The 19,942-nt window shown below is 34.5% G+C and overlaps 1 protein-coding gene across 4 annotated transcripts in view; it reads left to right on the forward strand.

Moving 5' to 3' along the window:
- ARHGAP5 (Rho GTPase activating protein 5) overlaps positions 1–19,942 on the forward strand; it is a 78,688-nt gene that overhangs the window by 34,662 nt on the left and 24,084 nt on the right. For 3 of the 4 annotated variants that reach the window (XM_038544455.1, XM_038544454.1, XM_038544453.1), the window contains exon 3: positions 6,057–6,204. In XM_038544455.1, coding sequence (XP_038400383.1) covers positions 6,057–6,204 — 148 coding nt within the window. The remainder of the gene's footprint in view (positions 1–6,056; positions 6,205–19,942) is intronic. The other variant, XM_038544456.1, reaches the window with a different exon arrangement.

Below are 19,942 nucleotides of genomic sequence, written 5' to 3' on the forward strand. Positions count from 1 at the left end.
ATGACCCAGGGGAGGGACAGATTAATGTTATAGGAGAAAAGGGATAGATCGTAGGGATAACTTTTTGTATAGTTCAAAGCATTTTGCCTCGTGAAGGCAATTCCAATTTAATATTGCTCTTTAAAAACAAAAAAGAAAAAATCATTACTTTTCCTGTTTTTATTTTCAACTCTTAGGAGTCCCTCTTTTTAAATAACGTGTGTTTAGTTGGGTTTAGTTTTGTACCAAATCTGAGAATCTTCTTTAGTTGATCTTATTCCATTTATTTATATTTTATTTTTGTAAGTTTCAGTTTGCTTTTGTCTAATTCCCTATTTTTATTCCACTTCAAAAGGTAAAAAAAAAAAACTGTAAAAGAAAAATAAATGAAAAAACTATTAGTTTGCATGCTGCTTATTTTCGTCATTAAATTTATATTGAACCTCTATTTCAGTTTATCATTCTTCCCTCCCCCAATAATCCGTCATGATACTCTGTCATTCCTTAGCATAATCACGCAATCTTTTATTATTTTCCCTTTCTCTTTTGGGTATGTTGAGGTCTTTGGTTTTGGCCTATTATCAAATTATTTTTACATTTTGTTGCTTTAGCTATGAAATTTTAGATGTTATTTTGTTATATAGCCATACCACCATAACTTAGAATTAGTTCTATGGGTAAATATAAACAATGTTCATTCTTTCTTCCATAGCACAAGTTCTCTACATGTAAGCTAAAGAGCTTACATCTTTAAGATTTTTCAAAAGCAGTTTTTACTGTAATTTAAATATATTATTATATATTTGAAAACTTTAAAAATTTTTGTAGTTGCTTGTTACCGCACATCCAAATTGACATACTAACTAGGTAAAGAATTCTTGACAACTCTTTTCCTGTGACTATTCCTGTTGACGAGTCTTCTGACTTCCCAGTTTTCCTCAGAACTTTAAAGCTAGTCTGATATTTTCCTTCTGTTGTTGGTTCTTGATTTCTTCTGCCTGGATGCTTTTTAAGTTTCTTTGAAGCTTACTGAGTTGAATATGATATGTCTGTAACTTGATGGTTCAGTCTTGTTATCTTTTCTAGCACATGATGAGATCATTTAATAAACATATTGGCATTCATTATTTCAGAAGAGACCTCAAATCCCTTTGTACTTTGCTCTTTTTTACAGGCAGTATTCCCTACTCCTTGGAGTATGTTGATGAACAAAGCAGATAAAAATCCTTGCCCTTGTGTGGAGCTTAAATTGTAGCAGGGGATACCAAATAATGATAACAGTAATAACAACAACACATAAGTAAAGAATGTAGCGTTGTAGATAGAAACAGTAGTAAAAAGGATTGGGAATGCTGGGCAACAGCTAGAAGGGCAGGGACTAGGATTACAGTTGTTTGAGTAGTCACTGTAGGCCTCATAGAAATCATGAAGGGGACCACCAGTATAAAAAAGCTCTCTAAGTCAGGAGGATACCTGGCATGTTAAAAAAACAAATAAGCTATGTGGCTGGAGGAAAGGAGTAAATGATGATGAAAGTAGAGAGAAATGAAGTTGGAATACAAAGAGGCAGAGTTCAAGGCATGCAGATTTTATATGGCCTTGTAGGCTGCTATTTTGGGAGTTGCTATCATTCTGGCTTCTTTATTGAGAATGGTCTGAGGAGATGGTGGTAGAACCTGGGGGATGGATTGAGCAGTTGATGTAATCTAGCTGTGTGAAATGATAGCTTTAAGAATTACATTCTATATCTGATACATTTGCTTTACAGTTGAAAGTAGAATGAGAGAAAAAGAGGGGGTCAAGGATAACTCCCAAGATTTTTTAGCCTGAGCTACTGAAAGGATGGAATTGTTAGCATCGGAGATGGATAAGGACACAGTTGGGGAATATTTTAAGGAAATCATCAGTAGTTTAGTTTTGTAGATGTTAAGAAAGAGATTTTTCTTAGGCATTCAAGTTAAGATGTTCAGTAGAATGTTTCAAATGAGTTTAGAGTTCAGGAGAAAGAGCTAAGCTGCAAGTATTTGGGTTATCAGCAGATAGAGGACAATATGAAGAGAGTGGGTATAGATATTGAGGGAAAAAAAGGTAGTCAGGGACTGAGGCCTGGGGTATTCCCATTACAAGGCTGGCTAAGAGCATCCAGGAGCGAGTACTAGTAAGGGGAGAGTGAGTGAGATAATAGAGGCGGTGTTCTCAAAGTCCAGTGAAGAAAGAAAGAGACTGCCGAAAGGTCAAGTAAAATGAAAGTTGGGAATTATTATTAATTCAAAACAGTCATTGGTGACCTTAATAAGAACAGATTTAGTGGAGTGATGAGGGTGGTAGAATAATTTGAATACATATAAGAAGAAATTGCAAACATCTAATATATGTATATATATAAATATGGCTTCTGCAGAGTTTGCAAAAGGGAATAGCATTATGGGGCAAATAGCCAAGGAGAGGACGATTGAGACTTTAAAAATGGAAGCAAAAGAGTATTTTTTTGGAATATGTCATAAGAATGATAGAGTAGGAAGGGGAATTCTGATGATCTTTTTCACTGTATTCTGATCTTTCAGTTATATTGAGTCTTTTACTACAGAGATTTTCATTTCTTTAATGAGTTTTTTTTCCTCCAGTTTCTTTACAGTTTGCTTCATGTTGTCTCCTTTCTTTGACCTTTTTTTTCCCCCCTCTGAGAATCCCATCTTAGAGAAGATCAAATGTTCTTGTTTCCTGGATTGGCTCTTTGAAAGCCTCCTCAACTGCTTTTTTTTTTTTTTTTTTTTTTTTTAATTTTTATTTTATTTATGATAGTCACAGAGAGAGAAAGAGAGGCAGAGACACAGGCAGAGAGAAGCAGGCTCCATGCACCGGGAGCCGACGTGGGAATCGATCCTGGGTCTCCAGAATCGCGCCCTGGGCCAAAGGCAGGCGCCAAACCGCTGCGCCACCCAGGGATCCCTCCTCAACTGCTTTTTGCAACTTTTTTTTCCCCCTCAGTTTGTTGCTTACAAAAGAAGCAGTTGAAGTATTATGTTTTTTTAAATGTTACTGATTACAGTATTTTTTGAGGATGTTAGATGCCCTCCCTTCTTGTGTTGCTGATGTAACTATGAAGTGGGAAGGCAGCTCTTTCTAGAAGAAAGCTATTTGTGTACCTTTTCCCAATCCTGTTTTCTTATACTAATGATAGTTTTTAATGTCTGCTGAACACTTAATTAATAACATTGTGTACATTATTTGTGAATTAGATGTTTATTTTACTGTGGATATTCATTTGTAGTATGAATCAAAAGTTGGGTTATTAGAAATCAGATGTTTTCCTGCTGGCATAATTATTTAATTGGGGGCTGCCATTTCTGACAATGGTTCTTCAAAACCTATGGAAATAAATTATCAAATAGCCATACTCCTCATCTTTTTCTTGGCTTTCTGAGAATTGATGGCATTTTATAACAGTTGTAATCATCTAGCCTTAGATAGTTTAGCTTACAAAATTCATTTTGAATTGATATAAATGTATAGCTATAGATCAGCAACTCTTAACTAAGGGATGTATATCAAAATTATGTAGAGTTTTTCAAAATTTGCATATTTTAAAAGAACTCTCAGAATTCTGATGATTAAGAACTATCACTATTAGAAAAAGGAATTATACATTTTTATTCATCATAAAAGCTAATCCAAAACTTTCTCTGAATAGAATATTCTTTTATACCAGTGTTAGTTAGAAAAATTAGTAAAATCACAGAACTTAAACGTTTTTTTTCCTCCTAATATATATGAATTATAACTTGAGCTGTCAAGGCAGTTCTTTGTTAGTAAATTATCCCTTTAGACATTGCCAGAAATTCTATGCTACAAGACACTTAGCCTTTCATTGCTATAGATTACTAGCCCTGAATCTTGGTATAACCACAGAATTAAATAATTTGCCCTTGTAATTTTATAGACCTTGGGGGAATGTTCCCTGAGCATAAGCCAGATAATCTACCTTATTTTACTTTCTTGTCTTCACCTTCCCAATTTTAGTCAAGTATTCAGTTCTTTTTTTTTTTTTTAAAGATTTATTTATTCATTCAGAGAGAGCAAGAGAGAAGCAGAGACACACAGGCAGAGGGAGAAGCAGGCTCCACGCAGGACGCCCAATGTGGGACTCCATCCCGGGTCTCCAGGGTCACACCCTGGGCCGCAGGCGGTGCCAAACCGCTGAGCCACTCGGGCTGCCCCAAGTATTCAGTTCTTACTAAATAAAATTTACACTCCCATTATGTTCTTCTTTCCTATGATCCCAAGGATAAGGCTGGAATGTTTTCAGAGTCATCTGAGAGTTCAGATTGTTTCCTAAAAGGCAATATTAAAAAGAGGGTTTTCTTAAGAGTTAACTGGCACATTTAGGACCAACTAGCTTACTTTTCTCATAACCGTGTTCTTTTGGTAGCAAAGATCTTAATAGATCTTCTTACCACTTTATTCCTTTTGCTTCTGTCATAGGCCAGGCATTGCTGTTTTCATTAAGCGTAATCTTACTTATTGCTATATCATCTCTCTAAACAAAATACATCCATCTATGCCTCAGTTTTCAGTTTTCTAGTCAAATTTTGCAGCTGGTAGTTTGCAGGCTAGAAAGTACCTTACTGTTTCTGAGAAAGAGGACTTGGCTTACTATCCTACCTCAGTTTTGAAATTAGTTTCTTCATTTCCTCTTCCTTGCATATTGTTTTGTTTTGGTGGTGGTGGTGGTGGTAGTGCAAGGATTATTTAAGGAGTAAGGATCCACGCTACTTGGTGGGTTTAGGTCTTGAGCCAGATCGAACATTCCAATGCTTTGTTGGCAACATTCCAGACACCTAGTTATGTTACATGTGATCTGTACATACCAGGGTTGTATATAATCCATATCATTGAGATATAGTACATGAGGGTTTAGAAACTTGATTTCATGAGCTCTGGAAGTTTGCTAGATGGAGCAGCCTGAAATGGAGATGAAGAAAGGACTTAGTTAATTATTCAAGATAGCCAGAGACTTGGAAGAATACATTGGGTGATCCATCCAAAGGAGAGTCTCTTCCAGAAAGAATGGGAAGTTGAGTATTGCTTTAGGCATAGGAAACTCTCCCTGTGCACCTTCCCCATCCCCTGCCCTTTTCTGGTAAGAAATGATATGTTTTTATCCTGTTTACAATAAGTAAATAATGATATTATGACAAATTTGAATAAGTTTGTGATTTATCAGAAAATGTAGGTAAACTGAAAAGAGAAGAGCTGTCAATAAAAATGCTCTAACATCTTTGAATTTCTGAAAATTTACTCATCTTTCTATATTTCAGAAATTGTCAACTAGGGATGTATAATAGAATTATCTTTAGAAATGCCTACAGTATCCTACTCCAGAAAAATTGACTCAGAATCTTCTTAGCAGTTGAATTCTAGACAGTCCCTCCTTAGATTTTTGAGATGTTCACTCCCTAGCAAAGAACTCATTTTCTCCCAGTGCTAGATTGAGATTAAACTCTGAAAATTAGTATTTTATTCTGTTTTTACTCTTGTAAAAATGTATCCATTACTTACGAAAACTATCTTAACATTTAAGAAATAGAATCAGTAGATAGGAGGAAAATGGGAAAATAAGGGGCAGATGATGGGACTAAAATTCATGAAGTTACATAGTTCCATTGTATAATCAATAATTAATTAAAGCTATATTATGTTCTTATAATAAATAGCTATACACAAAAATCTCACTTGGACCTGCCCCAAAGACCAAATAGAATTGGGAGGCTACACCTAAACTGAATTGAGCATTGATTACTTCCAGCATTTCCTTTGAGGTGGCATTGAAAAATGGCCTTTTCTAATTTCCCTACCTCTCCAGTTTCCTATTATTTTCCAAAGGGAACATTCTTTTTAGTCATTTTTTTTCTCTGTTCACTTTGTCTCTTTCCATTGCTCAAGTTGTTACTTCTAGCAGAATTTAACTGAGTCCCACATTGATGGTCATTTAGGTTGGATGTGTATTTACATTGCTGAATATCAGTGTTATTCTGAAGGAAATTTTAATAGTTTTAACTTGAATATTTTTTTTATAGCAGAAAAAGAAAACTAAGAACTTCAATCCACCAACACGTAGAAATTGGGAAAGTAATTACTTTGGAATGCCCCTCCAGGATCTGGTTACAGCTGAGAAGCCCATACCACTATTTGTTGAAAAATGTGTGGAATTTATTGAAGATACAGGTAGGACTGAAGTATCATTGCAAGAATTTTTTTTTCATTGCAAGAAATTTAATTGAAAATTTCACTTTTGCCAAACCAACAGTTTGTGAAATGTTTCATGATTCATCAAAGCTAAGTTATGAAAGAGGTGTTAGGATTGATTATCTTGAATATTAACTCTAGACATAACTGACATTTGGAAAAGCTTTGTTGTTGGCCATTAATGTTTTTGTTGGGCTTCTCTTGAATAAATGGGTAAGTCGAATGCTAAAATGTTACTTACTTTATTCTGGAATTTAAAATAACTTGATTATTAAATTATGCTATTCAATTATGACTTTAAATATATAAATCTGAAAGTTTTCAGTGTTTTTTAAATCTAGCACTATTATTATTACCCATTTTACACATGACTTTTTGTTTTAAATTTCATAGCAAAAAAAAATAAATTTCATAGCAATATTTATAAATGTATGAAAGGCTGCTTGTTTGAGATATTACTGTTTATTTAGCAGCACTATCTTGATGTGGTTTATATGGTTTGAGTTGTATTTTTAAGAGTGTACAGATATCCTCACTATTTTAAAAACCAGCCTGTGTTATGTTTACTTTGTCCAATGTAAACTATCATCTGAGGGCTGGACTAGTCAAAGTTAAGGAATAAAGGTAGAATTTTATCACTTTTGTCATGTTTATGTGCATTTTAAAACCTAAGTTAATCATGAAACCTCAGTAATTGAATGGACTACAAAATTTAATGGTTTGAAAATATGAACTAATTCCATCTTTATTTGTTCTTAATGATCTTTGATAAGTAAGCATTGTTTAAAAGACAAAACTACAATATCCTATCTAAAATGTCAAACTAATTTTTACTTGGATATACACTTTAGCCTTTTAGTCTGATTATCGGCTAAGTTCTTTACATTTGGGGTTTTCTCCTTGGTGAGAAGTGCTGACTTTCTGTTTTAATAAAGGAGTGGAATATGGGGCAATAACTGTTATCCACTAGTATTGTATTTGAAATAGCCTATATCTTCTCCTTTCCGGAAGGTTAATAAATATTAATTTATAGAGCCTACATTTGGATATACCCTTTTATTCATTTGTTGTTTTCCTTCAACAAAGTGTATTTCAGCCAAATTTCTTATCTATATTTCTATCCATCTTTAGCATAGTAGAAATACAAAGGTTCCTTTTTTTTTGCAAAGGTTCTTAAAATACTTTCTGCTTTGAGCTTAAAGAATTCTCATTTGCTCTAGTAATATAATTTGGCTTTATGGATATGACTGAGAAATGAGGATATATTTTCTTTAGTAATTAGAAAATAAAATAATAGTATTTTGTACATTTATTTTTATAATTAAAAATTCCCATTTCTTGAGTATTTTCATGATAATTGAGTGATTTGGTACAAGGAAAATGAATGAATTCCAAGTGTAAGACAAAATGAAATTCTACCCCAATTCTTAGCATAATCTGAATTAATTCAGTTAACTGACGGGTAATTTATATATTTAAGTGCTTTGTTAGAGGTATACTGAGGTACCATAAGACCACAAGAATAGTTATATAGATTAAAGCCCAGTTCTTTTGTGGTGGTGGTGGTGGTGGTAGTATATTGTTTGATTTTACTGATTAATGCTGATGAGTTTTAGCAGAAAATTCTCAGTTGCTCGAGTTCAATATCGAATTCTCAATATGCACTTGTAGCCTAACCATTTTCTTTTGAAGGTTCAACTTAACAATGTAAATATATATCAGATACTTTTTATTTAAAAGTTGTGTTTTACTGTTTGTAGTGGTATAAATGAGGAGTGCTTTTACTGTTATAATCAATCATAAAGAACCTTGAAGAAGCTATTATGGTAGTCTTAAAATTTCAACTTCATTGATGAAATTTACCAATTTTGATTGTTCAGTGAGTTTTGATAACTCTAGTCATTTAAGCACCACCACAATCAAGATAAAGAAAATTTTCATCACCCCAAAAAGCACCCAGTGTTTCATCAATACGTAATGATAGCTAGCTGTTGGGGTTTTTGTAGATGCTCTTTATCAGGTTGAGAAGTTCCCTTCTATTCTTGTTCCTTATATCCAAAATGGATGTTGATTTTTGTCATGTGATTTTTCTGTTGAGGTTGATCATATGGTTCCTTTTTAAAGTCTGTTTATATAGTAAAATATTTATTGATATTCAGGTGTTAAACTAAACTTGCATCTCTGGGATAAACACTGCTTGGTCATAATGTTTTCTTTTTTTATATATTGCTGGATTCATTTTGCTGAAATGTTAAGAATTTCTGATTCCTGAGGGATATTGGTCTGTAGTTTTCTTTAACTTGCAGTGTCTTTGGCTAGTTTTGGTATCAGAGTAAAACTGGCATCACAGACTTGAGTCTATTTTCTAAAAAGTTTGTACAAAATTGGTAATATTTCTTTCTTAAATTTTGGTATAAATCACCATGAAACCGTTTGGACCTGGAATTTTATTTGTGAGGAGGTTTTTAACTATTGTCTAAAATTTTAAAGTAGATACAGGGCTATATAGATTTTTGATTTCTTAATTAAGCATAGGGGTTTTTTGTCTTTCAAAGTTTGCCCATTCCATCCGAGGTGGCATAAGATTGTTTATAGAATTCCTTATAATGGGCAGCCCAGGTGGCTCAGCGATTTAGCGCCGCCTTCAGCCCAAGGCGTGATCCTGGAGACCCGGGATTGAGTTCTGCATCCGGCTTCCTGCATGGAGCCTGCTTCTCTCTCTGCCTGTGTCTCTGCCTCTTTAAAATCTTAAAAAAAAAATTCCTTATCAGAGGTTTAATGCCGGTAGCATCTCTGTAGTGGTGTATTCTCTTTTGATTTTATATTACTAATTTGTGTCTTTTCTTCCCCTCTCATTAGAAATGTATCAATATTATCAGTCTTTTCAAAGAACCAACTTTTGGTTTTATTGGTTTGTTTTTCCTCCTGTCTTTTGTCTATTTTTAATTCAGTGAATTCTACTTTTAATTCTCTTTTCTGCTTTCATTTGTATCTTATTTCACCCAGCATTTTACTAACTCCATCTATGTGTTGCAGATGGCAAGATTTCATTCTTTTTTATGGCTGAATAATATTCCATTGCATATATATGCCACTTCTTTATGAATTCATCTGTCAGTGAACATTTGGGCTGCTTCCATAATTTGCCTTTTGTAAATAATGCTGCAGTAAGCATTAGGTCGTGTGTATATCCCTTTGAATTTGTGTTTTTGTGTTTTTTAAGGTACCCAGTAGTACAATTGGGGATTGTAGGATAGTTCTATTTTTAACTTTTTGAGGAATCTCCATACTGTTCCACATTCCCATCAACAGTGCACACGAGTTCTATTTTCTCCACATCCTCACAAACACTTGTTTCATGTGTTTTTGATTTTAGCCATTCAGACAGGTATGAGGGAATACCTAATTATAGTTCTGATTTGCATTTCCCTGATGATAAGTGAAGATGAGCATCTTTTCATGTATCTAGCCATTTGTACGTCTTCTTTGGAGAAATGTCTGTTCATGTTTTGCACCCATTTTTTATTGGATTATTTGGGTTTTTTTGGATGTTGGGTTGTATAAATTCTTTATATATTTTACATACTAACCCTTTATCAGATATGTCATTTGCAAATATCTTCTCCCATTCTATAGGTTGTCTTTCAGTGCAAAAGTCCCACTAGTTTATTTTTGCATTTATTTTCCTTGCCTCAGGAAACATCTAGAAAAATGTTGTGACAGCTGAGGTCAGAGACATTATTGCCTGTGCTCCTTTCTAGAATTTTTGTGACTTCATGTCTCACATTTAGGTTTTTAATCCATTTTGAGTTTATTTTTGTGTATGGTATAAGAAAGTGGTCCAGTTTCATTCTTTTGCATGTAGCTGATGAGTTTTCCCAGCACCATTTCAAGAGACTGTTTTTCCCATTGGATATTCTTTCCTGCTTTGTTGAAGATTAATTGACCATATGATTGTGGATTTATTTCTTGATATTCTATTCTGTTCCTTTGACCTATAATTCTCAGTATGTATTAAAAATCATAATACATGTTTATAATTTTTGCTTTAAACAGATATTTATCAGGACACCTGAGTGGCTCAGCAGTTAACGCTCTGCCTTCGGCCCAGGGCGTGATGCTGGGGTCCTGGAATCAAGTCCCACATCGGGCTCCCTGTGTGGAGCCTGCCTGTCTCTGCCTATGTCTTTGCCTCTCTCTCTGTGTGTCTCTCATGAATGAATAAATAAAATCTGTTAAAAAAAAATAGATATTTATCATTGTTTTTGAAAGATATTTTCTTTCAAAAGGAAGATATATAAATCTTTTTTTATAACAGCTTTACTAAAATGTAATTCACATATTCTGCAATTCATTCATTTAAAATGTACAATCCAGTGGTAAATTTTAGTATTTTCACAGAGTTGTGCAGCCATCACTGCAACCTATTTTAGAGGTTTCCTAAAATGGATTTTTCCATTTTCCTAAAATGGACCCCCATGCCCATTAAGCTGTCACTTCCTGTTACCCATACCCACCCACCTTTTAACTTTCTACTGGCTTCTTTAACCTAACATTTTCAAAGCTCATTCATTTTATAGCATCTATCAGTACTTCAGTTTTATTGCTGAATAATTTTCCATTAGTGAACCTTTGGGTTGTTTATACTTTTTGCCTATTGTGACTGTTGCTTCTGTGAACATTCTTCTATCATTTTTTTGTGTAGACATGTGTTTCATTTGAGTATGTACTCGAAGTGGATTTGATAGATGATATGGAAACTACCAGACTGTCTTCTGAAGTAGTTGTACCATTTTACATTCCCACCAGCAGTATATGAATTCTAGTTTCTTCATATCTTGCTAATACTTATTTTTCTCTTTTTTTGACTGTAACTACTCTAGTAGATGTGAAGTGATAAATCATAGGATTTTGATTGCATTTCCCTGATGAAGATGATGTTATTATGTATGTTTTTTCAAGTGTTTGTTTGCTATTTGTATATCTGCTTTCGAGAAATATCTATTTAGATCTTTTGTTCATTTTTTTTAAAGATTTATTTATTTTAGAGACACAAAGCAATAGTGGGCGGAGAGGCAGAGGGACAGGAAGAGAGGATCCTCAAGCAGACTTCTCACTGAGCATAGAACTCACATGGGGCTCAATTCCAGGACCCTGATGAGATAATGACCTGAGCTAAAGTCAGATGCTTAACTAACTGAGCCACACTGGCGCCCCTGCCCATTTTTAGTTGTTTATCTTACTTTACTGTTAAGCTGAATACAAGTTGTATGTAAGTATGATTTGCAAAAAAAAAATTCTCAAAAAACATTCCTTGATGGTATCTTCTGAAGCACAAAAATTGGGTATTTTGATATCTCTCCAGTATTTTAAGATTTTTTTCACTGTGTTCATAGTATCGTGTTTAAGAAAGTTTTGCCCAATCCAAGGTCACAAAGATTTGTTCCTATATATTCTTCTAAGAATTTTAATGATACTAGTGCTTTACATTTAGATCTGTGATCCATTTTATTTTTTGTGTATGGTGCAAGAGAAGGTTACAGCTAGATTCTTTTGCATGTAGATCTCCATTGTCTAAGCACCATTTATTGGATTTTTTTGACATTCTTTCGAAAAATTGACCATAGATGTGAATATTTCTTGGCTTCCACTTACAGTTTAGTGATTTATATGGTTATCCACATATGCTGGTACCTTTCAATTTTCATTACGTAACTTTGTAGTAAGTATTAAAATCAAATACTGAGTTTTCCCAGTTCTTCTGGGTATAGTTATAAGCTGTTGGGTTTTTTTTTTTCTTCAAAAAAAAAAAAAAACCTTTTTTTAAGATTTAATTTTTCACGAGAGACACAAAGACAGAGGCAGAGACATAGGCAGAGAGAGAAGCAGGCTCCCCATAGGGACCCCAGGATCATGACCTCCCCACAGGAACCCCAGGATCATGAGCCAAAAGGCAGATGCTAACCACTGAGCCACCCAGGCATCCCATCTTTTTCTTCACATTTTTATTTAAATTCCAGTTAGCTAACCTATAATGTAATATTGGTTTCAGGAGCAGAATTCAGTGATTCATCACTTAAATATAACACCCAGTGGTCATCCTAACAGGTGCCCTCCTGAATACCCATCACCCATTTAGCGCATCCCCCACCCACACCCCTCTATCAATCCTCAGTTTGTTCTCTGTCATTGAAAGTCTCATGGTTTGTTTCCTTCTCTCTCCTTTTTTCCCCTTCTCATATGTTCATCTGTTTTGTTTCTTAAATTCCACATGAGTGAAATCATGTTGTATGTCTTTCTATGACTTATTTCGCTTAACATAATACGCTCTAGCTCCATCTCTCTCTCGTGTGTGCATGTGTGTGCACACACACACACCTTTATCTGTTCATCAGTCAGTGGACATTTGGGTTCTTTCCATAGTTTGGCTACTGTGGATAATGCTGGTAAACATTGGGGTGCATGTACCCCTTCAAATTTATATTTTGTATCCTTTGGGTAAATATCTAGTTGTGTAATTAATAGATTGTAGGGTAGTTCTATTTTTAACTTTCTGAAGAACCTCCATACTATTTTCCAGAGTAGCTGCACGGGTTTGTATTCCCACCAACAGTGTAAGAGTGTTGCCATTTCTCCACATCCTTGCCAACATATGTTGTTTCCTGTATTACTAATTTTAGCTATCTGACAGGTGTGAAGTGGTATCTCATCATGGTTTCAATTTGTATTTCCCTGATGATGAGTGATGTTGAGCATCTTTTCATGTGCCTTTTAGCGTCTGGATGTCTTTTTTGGAGAAATGTCTGTTCACATCTTCTGGCCATTTCTTAACTGGATTATTTTTTGGGTGTTGGGTTTGATAAATTCCTTATGTATTTTGGATACTAACCGTCTATCAGATATGTCATTCACATATATCTTCTCCCATTGCATAGGCTGCCTTTAAGTTTTGTGGATTATTTCCTTTGCAGAAGCTTTTTATCTTGATGAAGTCCCAGTAGTTCTCACTTTTGCTTTTGTTTCCCTTGCTGCCGGTGACATGTCTAATAAGTTGCTACTGCTGAGGTCAGAGAGGTTGTTACCATGTTCTCCTCTAGGATTTTGATGGTTTCCTGTCTCACAATTAGGTCTTTCATCCATTTTGATTTTGGGGGGGGGGGGTGTATGATATATAAGAAAGTGGTTGGTTTCATTCTTCTGCATGTTGCTGTCCAGTTTTCCTAACACCATTTGATGAAGAAGAGACTGTTTTCTATTGGATATTCTTTCCTGCTTTGTCAAAGATTAATTGACCATATAATTGTGGGTCCATTTGTGGCTCTTCTGTTCCATTGATCTATGTGTCTGTTCTTTTGCTGGTATCATACTGTCTTGATGACTGCAGCTTTGTAATATAGCTTGAAGTCTGTAATGGCAATGCCTCCTGCTTTGCTTTGTCCTTTAAGGATAGCTTTGGCTATTTGGCATCTTTTGTGACTCCATACACATTTTAGGATTGTTTGTTCTAGCTCTGTGAGAAATGGTGTTGGTGTTTTCATAGAGATTGTATTAAATGTATGATTGCTTGTAGTAGTATAGACATTTTAACAATGTTTGCTCTTTCTAGTCCAGGAGTGTGGAATTTTTTCCATTTTTTTTTGTTTGTCTTGGGTTTTTGTTTTTTTTTTTTGTTTTTTTTTTTTGCATTCTTTTCAATAAAGGTTCTGTAGTTTTCAGAGTATAGATCTTGTACCTCTTTGGTTATGCTTATTGCTAGGTATGTTACGGATTTTGGTGCAGTTGTAAAATTGGATTGATTTCTTTTTTTCTGCTTTTTTCTTCACTCAGCTTTTTAAAGACCATTCATTGTCTTTTTCACAATATCTAACAAGCAGTCTATTACTCTTTTCTGTGTTCTCTGTATGTGATCTCCTTTCATCCTCACTTCCTAGATCCTTTTTAGGTTATTCTGTTTTTAACAGTTGTATTTAAAATGTTCCTTAATGTGTGCTTAAAAAAAAAAAAAAAAAAAAAACTTGTGCTTGAGGTTTCTGGAGCTTCTTGGATCTTTTTGGTTTATAGTTTTCAAATTTGAAATTTGGGGCCATTATTTTTTGAAATGTCTTTTTTCCCCCTCAGTCCTCATACTTCTGCTTCTGGACTGTTAGACATCTTGAAATTGTCCCACAGCGCACTAAGGTTGTTTGTTTTGTTAATAAGCTTTTTTCTTCGGTGTTTCATTTAGGTAAAACTGTATATCTATTGCCTTATCTTCTAGTTCACCATTTTTTTTTCTATATGGTCCAGAAGTTCCATTTAAGTCTCTTTTTCCTGTGTGTTATTTTTCTACCCATCATGTTGGTATTTTTTCCTTTGTATCAGTGAATATACTTAAAAGAATTTATAATAGCTGTTCTAAAGGCCTTTTTTATTATTCTGCCGTATTTCATTTCTGGAGCTATTACTGTTTCTGGATCTGTTTTTCTCCTAATTGTGACTAACTTTTCTGCTTCTTTAGTGGTTTTGATTTGATGTCAGACATTTTGAATTTTACATTATTAGGTGGTGCGTTTTCCAGTGTTCATTAAAGAATGTTCAGTTTGTTTTGTCATGTGTTAAGTATTTGTGAATCACTTGATACTTCCTAGGCTTGTATGTAAGTTTGTTTTGGTGGATCCAGACCAGCTTTTATACTGTTGTTTATATAGATGAACAATAAAATAAGGACTTGACCCTGTATATTAAAAGATCTTTAGAGAATAGAATATTAACTATTCTCTGCCCTGGCTTCAGGAACTTTTCTGAACATCTTTGAGGCTCTTTCTTTGGTAACTCTCCTCTTTTTTGATATTTTGCCCCACAGATTTTGGCCTTCCCATCCTTTTCCTGTCTTCCATCTTGTCAACTCTGGTAGAACATTGTGCTCTGTTGTGATTCCACCTCTCTGCACTACTATCTAAAAACTTCAGTGCACTGAATTTGGTCATTCAGACAGTTTAACTTATTTGCTGCTTTTGTCCCATAGGTCACTGTTGCTCTTTCTCACTCCTCCAAATGAATAAATAAATTCTTTAAAAAAAAAAAAAAGCTCCTCCTATTGCTGGTAGGGCAACTTTATGTATACCATTAATGAAAACTGAAAATATACTGAAATTGTAGTAAAAAAGCAGAAATGACATTTTGATAATGGATTCATATTATGTACTTGTTAAATCTTCAGATGCCTGTGGGTTATCATTTAAAAGCCCAAAGACTCCACTGAATGTATGCCTGTGGATCTTTGGAAATGGTTTTACTCTTTAAGATTTTGGTAATTGTCATTGTGTAGATATTAATGTAAGGTATGTGTTGATGAAATTCAAGGTGAACATATGAAGTGAGAAGAAAAGTTCAGAAGTGCAAATAGGCTATACAAAAGAGTAGGCTCTAAAACACCAGAAAGAAAAATTTTAATAAGGAAGCATCATTATCAGCATTGAATATTAAAGAAGTCAGGTGACTTAGTATGATACTTTTTTTTTTTAAGATTGTATTTGTTTACTCATGAGAGACACAGAGAAAAAGAGACATAGGTTGAGAGATAAGCAGGCTCCCCAGAGGGAGCCCAGTGCACTATTCTATCCCAGGACTCCGGGATCACAACCTAAGCCAAAGGCAGATGCTCAATCTCCGAGTCACCCAGGTGCCCCATAGGGTGATACTTTTTTTTTTTTTTTTTAAGATTTTATTTATTTATTCATGAGAGACACAGAGAGAGAGAGAAGCAGAGACGCAGGTAGAGGGAGAAGCAGGCTCCATGCAGGGAGCCCAATGCGGGACTCGATCCTGGGTCTCCAGGATCACACCCCAGGCTGCAGGCGGCTGCGCCACTGGGGCTGCCCAGAGTGATACTTTTTAAAAACATTTTTGTTGAGGGACTCCTGGGTGGCTCAGCAGTTGAGCGTGATCCTGGAGTTCTGGGATCAAGTCCCACATCAGGCTCCCTGCATGGAACCTGCTTCTCCCTTTGCCAGTGTCTCTGACTCTCTCTCTGTGTTTCTCTGATGAATAAATAAAAAATAAAATCTTCAAAAAAAATTTTGTTGTTGTTGAGATAAAATTCATATGACATAAAAAGAGCCATGTAAAAATCTGCAGTTCAGTAACATGTCGTGCATGTACAGTGTTATGCAACCACCACCTCATCTAAATCCAGAGATTTTTATCATCCTAAAGGAAACTATAACCATTTAGTAAGTTATTCCTTTCCCTATTCCTCCCTTGGCCCAAGACTCTGGCAACCACCAATCTGCTTTTTGTCTGCTTGGATTTACTTATCCTGAATATTTCATGTATCTGGAATCCTACAATATGTAACCTTTTGTCTGGCATCTGTCACTTTGAGTAGTGTTCATCTATGTTGTAGCATGTGTCATTATGAGGATATACCACATTTTATTTACTCACTGATAAGTTGGCAGACATTTAGTTGTTTCCACCTTCTGGCAGTTGTAAACACTGCTGCTTGTGAACATTCATATACAAACATTTGTTTGAGTACCTGTTTTCAGTTCTTTTGGATACATAATCCAGGAGTTGAATGCTGAATCATGTGGTAATTCTATGTTTATCTTTTTGTGGAGCTTTCAAACTATTTTCTACAGTGGATTCACCATTTTACATTTACACCAGTAACATACAAGAGTTCAAATTTGTCTACATCGTTGGCAAATTGGAAGAGCAAAGTAAGATCAGCAGTAGCAAGAGGCACATTAACAATAAAGCAGGAAATTGAAAAACTTATTGTAAAAGGTAGGAAAAAATTTGCAAAGACTCTAACCTAGGAATACCTTAAGTATATTCTGAAGATAGCATACTTACAAAACAAAAAATTTTCATTAAAATACCACTCTAAAGGAGGAAACGCTTAAAAGTCTTCTGTGTCAGGAAAACATGGCAGACTTAGCCTTAGTTGTGCTTTTGTTTAGCCAAGAAGATTCTCTAAATATTGATCTAAAAGTTGTATTTTATTACAACACACCAGTGATGCATGAAAATATTGAGGTAAAGTGGGTGAAATCTTTTTTTTTCTTAATATTTATTTGGTGACAGCGCACAGCACCTGCGTGAGTGGGGGCGAGGGCGAGGGCGAATTTTATCTCCCTGCGTGAGAGGGAGAAGTAGGGCAAGATCTCCAGCCGACTCCCCACTGAGTGCTGGTAGGGCAACTTTATGTATACCATTAATGAAAACTGAAAATGTACTGAAATTGTAGTTAAAAAAAGCAGAAATGACATTTTGATAATGGATTCATATTATGTACTTGTTAACATCTTCAGATGTCTGTGGGTTATCATATAAAAGGCCAAAGACTCTGTGAGCCCTGTGATGTGGAGATCAATCTCAGGATCCTGAAATGAAATCAAGAGTCAGATACTTAGCCGATTGAACCACCCAAGCACCCCAGATCAATTTTTTTTATCTTTACTCTCTTACATACCTCCTCAACCCCCACAATGTTATTCACTTGTCAGAACTTCAACTTTGGTTAGACTAACCCCCTGCCTACTCTGTCTTGGATGAGAAAGTAGATCATGGCTGTGGAAAAACATAATCCATGTGTTTTACTTTAAGTGTAAGACTGCACATCCGAAGAAATCCTACAATTTCTTAGTTGGTTTGTTCTAAAGGATTATTCCTTTCTTAAATTACCATTTGTTCTTTATATTTTGGAACATGTTTAAATCTTTATTAATGTAGAGGGATAGTATGGTTAAGCAGTTGTATACTTTTTACCTAGATTCACCATTTCTTACTTCTGTCAAATTTCTTCCCTTTTTTGTGTGTGAAATCATTTGAGTAAGTAATGAGACATTATCACATTCAACTTTAAGTCTTTTAGTATGTATCTCCCAAGAACTAGGACATTTTCCCCACATAACCACAATATAAATACCATCTTCAGAAAATTTAACATTGATAAAACCCTATTATCTAATCTGCCTATATTCAGATTTCCTCTATTGTCCCAATAATATCATCCTAAGATGATATTTTTTCTTTCAGTTCAGATCCAGTCAAGAAATTCCCTAGCCTTGGGTGTGTGTTTACGTGACACATTTTTTTTTTGAAGATTTTAAGCCAGTTTTTTTTTTTTTTTTACAGATTCTTCTTGAATTTTGTTTAACTACCTGGTCAGACTCAAGTTAAAATATCTTTGGCTACATAGGGCTGATGTATCCTTCTTAATACATCACGCTAGGAGACCCATGATGTTAGTTTCTAAAGGACTTTTTATGTTGCTTTTGAAATTCTAGCTTTTAATAACCTTAACAGGGCACCTGGGTGGCTCAGCAGTTAAGCATCTGCCTTCAGCTCAGGTCATGATCTCAGGGTCCTGGAATTGAGCCCCATGTCAGGCTGTCCTTCTCCTTCTGTGCTCCCCCTCTCTCAAATAAATAAAGTCTTAAGAAGAAAATAACCTTAACTGTCAAAGAAATGCTAAAACTTGGTATCATTGACATATTATTTTAATGATTCAAGTGTGACCTGTTTTATTTTTGATCTAGCAAAGAGGAACTTTAATCTCAGAAAGAATCTCTTTAGTTTCAGTATGTTGTGTCTAGCAAAAATTCCTTGAGGTTTTCTGGTATATTACTATACTTTTTATGATTTCTGGCTCTGAAATATTTTTATCTGTTAACAGGAACATTGTCTTCTTGAAGTAGCTAGTCACTGGGTCTTAAGTAATGTTTTTTTGTTGTTATCATTTGTTTTTACATCATTGCCATTAGACGATGATCTTCATGAGAGTAGGGACCCTGTGTCCCAAAAATCATGGTTGTGGCACATATAATTAAATCCTTACTTAAATAAATATTGAAACTTCATAATAATGAGTATTTGTTCTTGTGACATGAGTTATACGTGATAACAATTAGCATTCATTGTTTTTTTGTACAAATACAAAGAATGCATGATAATTGCAAAAGATGAGGAGATGAAGACATTTGTGTTACACTGAGACTTATAATAACAAATTCAGCAACTGAATAATTTGCACTGTGCGAAGCCCCATTAAGTTATAATATCAAGAAACACAAGTTTTGCATTGTAGTACTACTAGATGATGGTGATACACAATGTTTAAGATGTTCTCTGGTTTTTCTATGGAGAGAGATTATTCTTATGTGAAAGTTATTTTTTAGTTAAATTGAAACTGTCATTTTTGTGGTTGACAACCAGATGTATATACATAGATCTTTTATTTAATGATGAAATTCCTGAAGGAAAAATAAATGTGCAAGTCTGAAGAGACCCTAGCCCTTCTTCTATTCCTCAGGTGAAATAATGTACTTTGCTAAAATAATTTAGCTTTTTTACCGAATATTTGCTTTTTGCATAATTTTAGTATGCTAAAAAATAACTTGTAAATTCATTTAATTTTTACACCTGTATGAGTTGTATGTACAATTACTATATTTTACAGAAGTAGAAACAGGCTCAGAGAAATTAAGTAGACATCTAAGATCACACAGTTAGTTGGATTCTAACTCCACTTATTACAGGTGACATTTGATAATCAGAGTTGATTTGTTGTTGTTATTTAGGAAAGGAATTACCTCTTTCATGATAGCAAAAAGAAAAGTGCAGATAAGTCCATAAGAGATGTGATTTTATGATCAAGAGTTAAGGTTTTCTTTTGTATATATTTTTACCACATATAATAACCTTTAAACATGCATAGCTTTTTCAAAAG

The sequence above is a fragment of the Canis lupus genome, chromosome 8, assembly GCF_011100685.1.
Source record: "Canis lupus familiaris isolate Mischka breed German Shepherd chromosome 8, alternate assembly UU_Cfam_GSD_1.0, whole genome shotgun sequence".
Lineage (NCBI taxonomy): Eukaryota > Metazoa > Chordata > Mammalia > Carnivora > Canidae > Canis > Canis lupus.